Source organism: Aegilops tauschii, chromosome 2, assembly GCF_002575655.3.
Source record: "Aegilops tauschii subsp. strangulata cultivar AL8/78 chromosome 2, Aet v6.0, whole genome shotgun sequence".
Taxonomy (NCBI): Eukaryota; Viridiplantae; Streptophyta; class Magnoliopsida; order Poales; family Poaceae; genus Aegilops; species Aegilops tauschii.
In genome coordinates, this window is record NC_053036.3 from 161,703,748 (window position 1) to 161,714,306 (window position 10,559).

The 10,559-nt window shown below is 48.9% G+C and overlaps 2 protein-coding genes across 2 annotated transcripts; one reads left to right on the forward strand and one right to left on the reverse strand.

Moving 5' to 3' along the window:
- The first annotated feature begins 988 nt into the window (after positions 1 to 988).
- On the forward strand, positions 989 to 2,942 carry LOC141040850 (uncharacterized). The gene is made up of 3 exons (XM_073506965.1): positions 989 to 1,652; positions 1,697 to 1,812; positions 2,508 to 2,942. The coding sequence occupies exons 1-3, from the start codon at positions 989 to 991 to the stop codon at positions 2,940 to 2,942; spliced, it is 1,215 nt and encodes a 404-aa protein (XP_073363066.1).
- A 2,919-nt stretch (positions 2,943 to 5,861) lies between these two features.
- Positions 5,862 to 9,409, reverse strand: LOC109752048 (COMPASS-like H3K4 histone methylase component WDR5B). Its single transcript, XM_020310916.4, has 2 exons — positions 8,619 to 9,409; positions 5,862 to 6,551 (listed from the first exon to the last, which is right to left on the reverse strand). The coding sequence occupies exons 1-2, from the start codon at positions 9,321 to 9,323 to the stop codon at positions 6,261 to 6,263; spliced, it is 996 nt and encodes a 331-aa protein (XP_020166505.1). The 5' UTR covers positions 9,324 to 9,409; the 3' UTR covers positions 5,862 to 6,260.
- Between the last annotated feature and the right edge of the window lie 1,150 nt (positions 9,410 to 10,559).

Here is a 10,559-nt window from a genome sequence, read left to right on the forward strand (position 1 = left end):
TTCGACGAGGCGCTCCGGCGGCTGCGCGCGTTCGACAAGCGGTTTCGGCGCCGTGGACAAGACGGCGGCGATCATGGCGGTGACCAGCTGATGCTGACGATGGCGCAGTGGCGGAGCGGGAGGGGCAGCAGGGCGGCGCTCGGGACAACGATGACGGGCGGAGCGTGGCGTCGGGCAACGGTGGCAACCAACGCGGGCGCTGCTACAAGTGCGGCGAGCGCGGCCACTTCAAGAGGGACTGCCCCAAGCTGCGGAGGGAGCCGGCGGCGGAGCGCGCGCTGCTGGCGGACGTCGTCGGAGTCGAAGACGACGGGCTCCTCTGAGCCATGGCTTAGGGGGTGAATGTAGGAATAAGCCACGGTACCCATAGTCAGATTGTCTGGCTTGTGTCTGACTTGGGTATGGTCTGGCAATAGTCTGGGGATGATCCAACTTTGTGTCTGGCTTGTACGCGTGCGTGTGTGCGCTCGGGGCGCGTCGGGTCCGGCCGTGGCAGACTCGGGTGTGTGTGTGCGTGCCTGTAGGTGTGTGTGCATGTGTGTCCGTTGCGTACGAGCGCTCGGGCCATTGCGTGTGGGCGATACGAGCGGGGAAGTGACCGCGTCAGGGCGCTGGACTCGGACCGTGACGACTGCGTGCGAGCGCATCGGGTACACGAGCGCCGGGAGCGCGGGACGTGGGGGGTGCATGCAGAGCGTGGGAGCGTGGCGTAGCGCGTCCGAGCATGCGGGTATAAAGCCAGCTCCCTCCTCCGTTGTAGCTCGCTGTGTGGACTGAGTTCGTGCTCAAGCAAAAGACGTCGTACGTGCGGCGGGTGGAGTTCGGGCTCCGGGAAAAACATTTGTGTCTGGTGTCCTTCTTCTTCCTCCTCCTTCTTCTTCGTTGTGTCAATGAGAGAGAGAGGAAGGTGTAGCGAGAGAGAGGAAGAGGAAGGCCGCGGCTCCAACAATTGGCATCAGAGCTTCGGTTCGAGAGCTCGCCGGCGGCAATGGCGATCGTGCCACACGGCGGAGGCGTGGGCGGATCGGCGTCGATGGCGATGCCGATGCTCACGCAAGACAACTACACCGTGTGGGCAATCAAGGCGCAGGCGATCCTCGACGGCCACACCGCGTGGGAGGCGGTGGCGCCGGGCGACGCGGCTGTGAACGCCAGGAAGGATAAGACGGCGCGCGCGTTGCTGCTCGGAGCGCTACCGGAGGATGTGCTGCTCTCGGTGGCGACGAAGCCCACCGCCAGGGAGGTATGGGACTCCTTGAAGGTGAGATTCGTCGGCGCCGATCGAGTCCGGGCGGCGAGGCTGGCGACGCTGCGTGGGGAGTTCGACCGCCTGAAGATGGCGAACGGCGAGGTGTTGGACGCGTACGCCGGTAGGCTGGTGGGCATGACGGCGAGGTACGCGAACCTCGGGGAGACGCTGGGCGACACGCCGCTCGTCAAGAAGCTGTTGGACACCGTCCCGGATCGGTTGTTCCCCGTCGTCGTCGGCATCGAGCAATTCTGCGACGTGACGACCATGGCGTTCGACGAGGCGCTCGGGCGGCTGCGTGCGTTCGACGAGCGGGTTCGGCGCCATGGACAAGACAGCGGCGATCATGGCCGCGACCAGCTGATGCTGACCATGGCGCAGTGGCGGGCGGGGGAGCGGCAGCAGGGCGGCGCGACGACGGGCGGAGCGTGGCGTCGGGCAACGGCGGCAACCGACGCGGGCGCTGCTACAAGTGCGGCGAGCGCGGCCACTTCAAGAGGGATTGCCCCAAGCTGCGGAGGGAGCCGGCGGCGGAGCGCGCGCTGCTGGCGGACGTCGTCGAAGTCGAAGACGACGGGCTCCTCTGAGCCATGGCTTAGGGGGTGAATGTAGGAATAAGCCATGGTACCCATAGTCAGATAGTCTGGCTTGTGTTTGACTTGGGTATGGTCTGGCAATAGTCTGGGGATGATCCGACTTTGTGTCTGGCTTGTACGCGTGCGTGTGTGCGCTCGGGGCGCGTCGGGTCCGGCCGTGGCAGACTCGGGTGCGTGTGTGCGTGCCTGTCGGTGTGTGTGCATGTGTGTCCGTTGCGTACGAGCGCTCGGGCCGTTGCGTGTGGGCGAGACGAGCGGGGGAGTGACCGCGTTAGGGCGCTGGACTCGGGCCGTGACGACTGCGTGTGAGCGCGTCGGGTACACGAGCGCCGGGAGCGCGGGACGTGGGGGGTGCGTGCAGAGCGTGGCGTAGCGCGTCCGAGCACGCGGGTATAAAGCCAGCTCCCTCCTCCGTTGTAGCTCGCTGTGTGGATTGAGTTCGTGCTCAAGCAAAAGACGCCGTATGTGCGGCGGGTGGAGTTCGGGCTCCGGGAAAAACACTTGTGTCTGGTGTCCTTCTTCTTCCTCCTCCTTCTTCTTCGTTGTGTCAGTGAGAGAGAGAGAGAGGAAGGTGTAGCGAGAGAGAGGAAGAGGAAGGCCGCGGCTCCAACACCGTCGTCCTCCCGGACGCGACCACGCTGCTGTACAACCCTAACACCCAGTGGACTAGGAACAAGTGTTCCCTCAATTACCTGCGCGTGGCCGGCGCCGGTCTCGCCGGCGGCTCAACCGTGGCGCTCCACTTCGGCCCGTGCTCGCTGTTCATTGCGAAGCCCGGCGACGAGCGGTGGACGCCGTTGCCCCTCGATCACCGCAACAACAAAGCGATCATTGCGACATTGTCGTTCGACGGTCGCTTCTACTGCGTCACCGAGAAGGCCCTCATGCTGGTGGACGCCACCGCAGACCAGCCGCCGCGGCTGGTGGCGGTGGTGGCCAGGCTAAGCAACTGGGATTTTAAGCGGTACGATTGGAGCATGAACCTAGTGGACAAGGACGGGGAACTCGCTCTGGTGCACCGGGCCGGGCGTGGAGGTTACGAGGTGCACCAGGTGGATCCGGAGGCGGGAATCACCCTGCCTATGCGATTTTTTTGAAACTATGATGATTTTTGTAGCAAATTCGAAAACTATACATCCTAATGCAGAAAAATCAAAAGTATCACCCTGTCGGCCTCATGTTGGCCGAAGAGAGACTTTTTGGCCAACCGTTGGCCAAAAAGGACTTTTCGGCCAACAGTTGGCCAAAGAGTCCGTCTTCGGCCAACACCTGCTCTACTGTTTTACAAAATTCATATCAATTAGGATTTTTAGTATTTTAATTTGATTCTTTTTGCATTAGATTAGAAATTTTATGAAGTTTCTGTAGATATCAAGTTTGACTAGATTTGAAAGTTTGAATTTGAATTTTCATGAATTTGCTCAAATCACTAGATTGCCTATAATTTGAGCTAGGAGTATTTTTTCAGATGATTCTTTTTGCTACTGGTTCTTTGTGACTTTGTTTATCAGTAGTAATTAATTGGCGAATTTTATAATTACTTAAAATTAGGTTTTTATGAAAACAGTTCTGTTTTAGTGTTTTATAGGTTTTATGCCATTTCTTTTAATTTTAATTGCTTTAAATTGTTTTCTTTAGTTTTTTTTGACATATTCTTTTTGTTTCTGTTTAGTTATCAGTAGCTATTCTATTTGTTGTATTTTTTTGTATTTTATTTCTTTTATCCTACTAGAAAACTTGTTTTGAGCTTCATAGGAGTTTATATTTAAAAGTTCCTTATAAATCCTGTATAACCATTGCCGTTTTATACATGAAAAAAAATACTTTTCCGCAATTTTTTCCCTCCATTTCCTTTCCCGCCATCTTCTTTGCCGCCAGTTTTCTTTCCCGCCGTTCTCTCCCGCCACACTAAGGAGTGCTGCATCGACGGAGGATGACTATGATGCCTTCATGTGGAGTGTGAAACACTGTGTGAGAGAAGTCATAAGTGTGAAACACTCTCCGATGATGATGACGAAGCTGCAAACACATATGACTTCTCTCAGACAGTGTTTCACACTCTAGCAGCAGCACCGACGCAGGAGACACAGACCGTGTCAGACGATGTTATCTACGGTTGTGGACAACATGAGGCTCGTTTTATAAGTTGAGAAGTGAAGATGGCGAGAAACAAGATGGCGGGAAAGAAGATGGCGGGAGAGAATGGCGGGAAAGAAAATAGCGGGAAAGAAAATGGCGGGAGAGAATGGCAGGAAATAAAATGGCGGGAGAAAATGGAGGGAGAGAAAGGCGGCAAATAAAATGACGGGAAAGAAAATGGCAGGAGAAAATGGAGGCAAAGAATGGCGGGAGAAAATGGCGGCAAAAAAAATAGTGGGAGAAAATGGAGGGAAAGAACGACGGGAAAGAAAATGGAGGATAAACGAAATAAAATACAAAAAATACTACAAATAAAATATCTACTATTAACTTAACAGAAACTAAAAGAATATGTCAAAAAAATAAAGAAAACAATTTAAAGCAATTAAAATTAAAAGAAATAGCACAAAACCTATAAAACACTAAAACAGAACCGTTTTCATGAAAACCTAATTTTAAATAATCCTAAAATTTACCAATTAATTACTACTGATATACAAAATCACAAAGAACCAGTAGCAAAAAGAACCATCTAAAAAGAATACTCCTAGCTCAAATTATAGGCAATCTAGTGATTTGAGCAAATTCATAAAAAATCAAATTCAAACTTTTAAATCTAGTCAAACTTGATCTCTACAGAAACGTCATAAAATTTCTAATCTAATGCAAAAAGAATCAAATTAAAATACTAAAAATCCTAATTGATATGAATTTTCTAAAACAGTAGAGCCGGTGTTGGCTGAAGAGGGACTCTTTGGCCAACTGTTGGCCGACAAGTCCTTTTTGGCCAGCGGTTGGCCGAAAAGTCCCTCTTCGGCCAATGGTAGGCCGAAAAATCCCTCTTCGGCCAACAGGAGGCCGACAGGGTGATACTTTTGATTTTTCTGTATTAGAGTGTATAGTTTCCGAATGTGCTATAAAAATCATCATAGTTTCAAAAAAAAAAGTCCTGCCTATGCAGGGACTCGGCGGGCACGCCTTGTTCGTCGGAATTTGTTGGCGAGGGCAAAAAAGAGGGCCCGCGCTGTTGGTGCATGCGGGGCCGTTCCCTTCCGTCAGTGCCGGCACCATCTACTCGTGCATGGATTATGGCCGCAAGTATGAGCCGCCCAGAATCCAGGCCTACCATCTCCATGGGTATGGCCGCATCCAAGGCAGCAGAATTGATGATGCCGGGCAACGCAGTGCCATTGATGACTATGTGTCTCGCTACGTCTGCGGCCGAAAGATCGTCAGGGTAAAGCGGCGACGTCGCCGTCAACGCCCGGCACTGCGCCTGCGTCGCGGTGGTCTCGCGGTGGCCGTCGCCGGCTATGAACATCGGTGTAATATGGGTAGCCAAAAGTGATGTTGAATTCCCTATTTACGCTTCTTAGTTATATTAGAATTGCTACTCTGCGGTTGATGCTCAGTTGCTTATGGTGCTGCTTAACTATACCGGAATTGCTACTCTATGGTCGATGCTCAGTTGATTAATGCTGCTTACTATACCGAAATTGCTAGTTCATTGTCGATTGCAAACCTTGACTTTGCGGAAACATTGAACATTTGTTCAAAATCAATATATAATGGACTTGAACGTTTAGTTCTATTTCAGCCCTGGTTTTGCTTTTAGTACTAATGATAGATTTCACTTACCATCCATGTGTTGTCAATCCATGTTTGATCTATGTATGACCGTCACACGTTGAGCTAAGCAAGTTTGATCAAGCTAAGCTCACGCTAGGTTCACAGCCATTTGATCAAGCTAAGCTCACGCTAAGTTCATAGCCATGAGGCCATATCGCAAGCTCAAGTGCGGCCAGTATCCCAGCTCTGCAGATTGACACCTACTAAGAATCAACAAAACATCAGTATCCATTTATACATGATGTGCAGTCACCATACTGAATCTTACTGATGATATATGTTTATCCATTAACCCTACACACTGCCAGCATTGCAATGCTTTTATTAACTGCCGATCGCACTGCAATCTCATGAACAAAGAGGTCCAAATCTGGCACCTTACAGCAGCCGTCGGGCACCAAACAAACACATCTCAACGTTAGGAGACCAACTCATCTGTTGAGACTTGGAACCTCGAAGAGGAACAACTCGTATTAAAACAAAGCAGTGCAAGCCTAAGTTAAGTAAAACCTCCAGGTTGACATACAACCAGGAGCGGCCCATGGAACACAGCAGCAAGTTTCTCTTTGAGATCCCACTTGCTGCTGCGTAGGTTCGTTCTACATAGAGTACACACAGGTCTACCTATCCTCTCCTCTGCATATTCATCAGCCATCTTGGACCCAGAGTCTCACAGTCTTGTCATTATCAAGGCTGCCAGAAGCAATCTTGTTCTCTGTTGGATGACATGACACCGAGATGACAGCATCGCTATGGCCTTCCATTTTCTGAAGAATGTTTTTACCTTGGAGGTCCCATATGTATACGCATTTATCTTCCGACCCACTAACAATGTACTTCCCGTTCGTGACGGAAAACGCAGACTGGATGCAGTATACTCTGTTCACATGTCCACTATATACCTTCAAGAACTTGCCAGTAGCATAGTTGCATAGTTTCTGCAAGGAAGGTGGGAGGCACTTAGTAAGCATATTTCTAGTAAACATGGAGTTTCGAAAAGATAGGGCCAATAATGTTTGAATAATGGTGATTGCTAGCATATTGTTTCCATTTAAAGAAAAAAATGCAAATAATAGTTTTGAGGAGCAATTTCCAACAATGTTTAGTTGCAAGTCATGGCGCATCCTGAGATTTAAAAGTCAGTCACAGAAAACTGGCAATCTTTATGGTAAAATGAAATAGCCAGAGGCATGAGAGGCACCCTTGAGAAATGTAACAATCACCCATTTGATGCTCGACTGTGGTGGCATACGCGGTGTGGACTTTGATGCTCAATAGCTGGGGCAAGCCCGAGACCCAAGTGGATCCCAGACCACAATGCTGACATTATTGAGTGGTGGTCTGATAAAGTGGTTGGCTTGCGGAACCTATGCACGACCATTATCCTCAACTTCTGTCCCTCAAAAGAAAATTATCCTCACCTTCCGGATGATTTGGCTCCATCGAAACGATGTGTTGTTCAATAGCCGTCGATCTTCCATGAGGGCCCGGGTGCACTCAACTTGCTTGCAAGGAGCTCAATGGAGCAAAGCTGGATTGCTCTATGGGGATGCTTATGGCTGCCAGATTGAGGCACCGACAGGGGTAGAAGATGATGTAGTTGTTCAGGGTTGTAGCTAACCTAGGGTTAGCAATGCTGCCGAACCTCTATCGGTGTTGTATCGTCCTCTTAACCCACCTCTTCTACGTGATTGATACACCTTCCAGGATGTATCTATACAAAAATTTAACATTCTCAAACATCAGGTGTGCCAGTTGGACTGTAGGGCTTACAGAATTCATAAGAAATTGTATGTAATGATCTGTGACACTTTGAATTTGGAAGAAGGTTCAGTTCAAAAAAAAAAATTTGGAAGAAGGTGGAGACCAATGGTAACAGTAAGTCTGCGAAGAAGTTGGACAAGAAGTTATAAAGAAGAGACAGCAAAGCTTGGAAATAAAGTCGTGCAGATTGGGTGGAGTTCACACCAAGTCATGTTGTAGGAGACGGGGAAAAGATTCTAACAGCATGAACAGATGACATGCCTGTTGCAATTTGCAACAGCCAAATCATCCTTGTGGCATGACAAAGATGAATGAGAAGTTGCTGACAGTGTACAGGCTCATCACAATATGGAGATTGCAAACATAACAAGAACATGGGGATTGGCATGAAGTTAGTAGATAAGTATCAATAAACTCATGTAACTTGAAACATATAGAGCCCCAGCTCCTCAATTCTATTCAGACATGTAAGTTGAAAACATGGGCTTACCACAATGCCCCAAAAGAATGGAAACTTGATATTTTGGTAAACCATAATTCTGTTGGTGCAAAATTAGCAACTATGTGAGAACCAAACGTGCTAAAATCACCTTCAGTGACAGTTAAATGGACGAGCACCACTTGGCCGAAGAGCCTAAATGTGCAATGAGCGCTGTTATTTTGAACTTCAGAGATCAAAGTTTGAATTGAGATGGAGTTTTATAATTTCATCCACTGCCAAGTGTGACACTATTTTCATTTGAATTCCATATCAGGTGAGCCATTCTGATAATTGTGCATATAATTTTGAAGGGAATATGACTTCAAACCCACAGCCTCAAATATTATATCCTTGTCAACATGTGGGTGGACCCTTGAACTGAATTTTAAGAACTGAGCAGGGTTTTCATTCACTGTCAAGTTGAGGTAAGTTGCAACCGAAAATTAGACTAGAACCTAGCTAAAGCTTGCAATCACTGTACCAAGATATATATCGAAGTGACCTTGACATCAAAGAACAATGAATATTGTCTGAACTAGTGCTGCGCGGTGAGCTAAATTGTGTGTGATTGACAAGACTAGCTAGGCTGACCTTCCAGCCATACTCTTGCCTGCCTTCAGGCCGGCCTGCTCTTTTGTACACCATCCAATAAACTGAAAGTGGTTTGCGCTCAACACTAACCTAAGGCCTAAGATTCTTACACATGAGCCTCAGCAGCGTGATGGTTAAATGATATGAAATAGCAGTCAATTGGTCATACCAGTGAGTCATCGAGCGTAGCGACGAGGATGAACTTGCCATTTGGTGAGAACATTGAGCAGGAAACCGCTGGCTTCTTGTCGTCAATGACTGTCTTGAGACAAGAGCCGGTTCCCGCATCCCAAATCTTGCAGCTCCCATCATGGCTCCCCGACACAATGATCGATCCGTCCCGGATGAAGTGGACGGAGGTGACGGGCTCAGAGTGCGCGTCGATGGTGCGGATGCAGCGGCCGCTGCTGACGTCCCAGATGCGCACGGTGCAGTCGAACCCGCCCGAGGCGACCTGGGAGCTGGTCTGCGGATTGAAGTTGGCACTGAAGACGAAGTTGGCGTGGCCCTTGAGCACGCGGATGCAGCGATCGGCGTTGGGGTCGGCGGGCTTGGGGCCGGAGAGGATGGAGCGGATGTCCCAGATGCGGAGGGTGCGGTCGTCGGACGCGGAGCAGAGGTAATTCGAGTCCGTGCTCCAGGACAGGTCGGAGACGCCCTGGGTGTGGCCGCGCAGGTTGGCGATGACGGCGAGCGAGGACGGGGAGAGGAGAGCGACCGTGCCGTCGAGGGAGGCCGTCGCTAGGAGGCGCCCGCAGGGGGAGAAGCGCACGCAGGAGATGGCGCGGGCGTGCGGGGTCGCCGCGCGCACCTGCCGGTATGGCCGGTACGGCGGCGCCGCCGGTGGCGGCTGCTGCTGCGTCGCCGAAGACATGGTCGGGGGGATTGGGAAAGGGGGAAAATGGCGAAGACCCGATGCTCTGTCCCAAGTGGAGTGGCAAGTGACCGTTTGTCCCTCAGCCATCGAGAAAAAAAAATTATTTGAGTGATATATGTTGGGCAAAAAAAATTACATTCGAAAATCGGCTAGTAGATTGGTCCTGGATTGCTATACTTCTGAATTTGGAGCTTTGAGTCTAAATAAATGCTGGTATCGCTAAACCCTTGACCCAAAACAAAAGTGGTTTTGAGCTAATGTGACAGAAGTAACCATATATGTCTTGTAGTCGATGTAACTGCATCTCTCAACTGGACAGAAATTGTCGAAAAGCATGAAATAAATTCGAAAAAAGTGTGAGCACCCGTGGTAAGCCTATCACTCGATCCTAGGTGGATTGGTTTCACCACAAAGACCTCAACTATCGAAGAACTCGGTTCGCTCGATTGTTGGGATCATATAGAAAAGACCTAAAACAAAGAGATTAACTAAGTTAGAGATGATATAGCTTCTTGAGCTGCTAGTGTCTACTAGTGGGGATACTTCAGGGCTCTTTGAATTGTAATGTTATCGTAGGAACATAAAATGATCTAAATCTTATAAGTATTTTTCTTTTTATGATAGCCCTCTAGATGGAACTACTAAATTCTCATGCAATCCATTCCCATGCCAACATTTTATACTTAGTGCAAACCTTATTTTATTTTCCTTTGAAAAGTCCAATGCGGTTTTAGTTTATCTCCCGTGCTCTATCTTCCCTCAATTTTCTAAAATTCATGTGTGTTATTTCCTATGCACCATCCAAATTTACTTCTCACAAAATTCCTATATTTTAAAATTCTATAGGAATTCATAATACATGGCATCTCAATCCTATGATCTCTCTCAATTGTAGGATTTTTAGAGCAATTCTAGAGGATTTGAACCCTAAGGATTTTTCCTACAGAATTCATTTGGATCATAGGATTGGGGCTACTAAATTATTATGGAATCCATTATTATGTCCCTATTTCACAGGAATCTCAACATTAGCTCGAAGTCATTTTATTTTTCCTTATGGGTAATCCAATGCTCTCTCTCTCTCTCTCTCTCTCTCTCTCTCTCTCTCTCTTCAATCCTTCAATTATTGTGTTTGTTTTGTGTGCACCACCAAAGCCACATACTGCTGGATTCTTCTGTTTCGAAACCCTATAGGATTAAGTGATTTATGACATCTCAATCCTGCATTCTTTC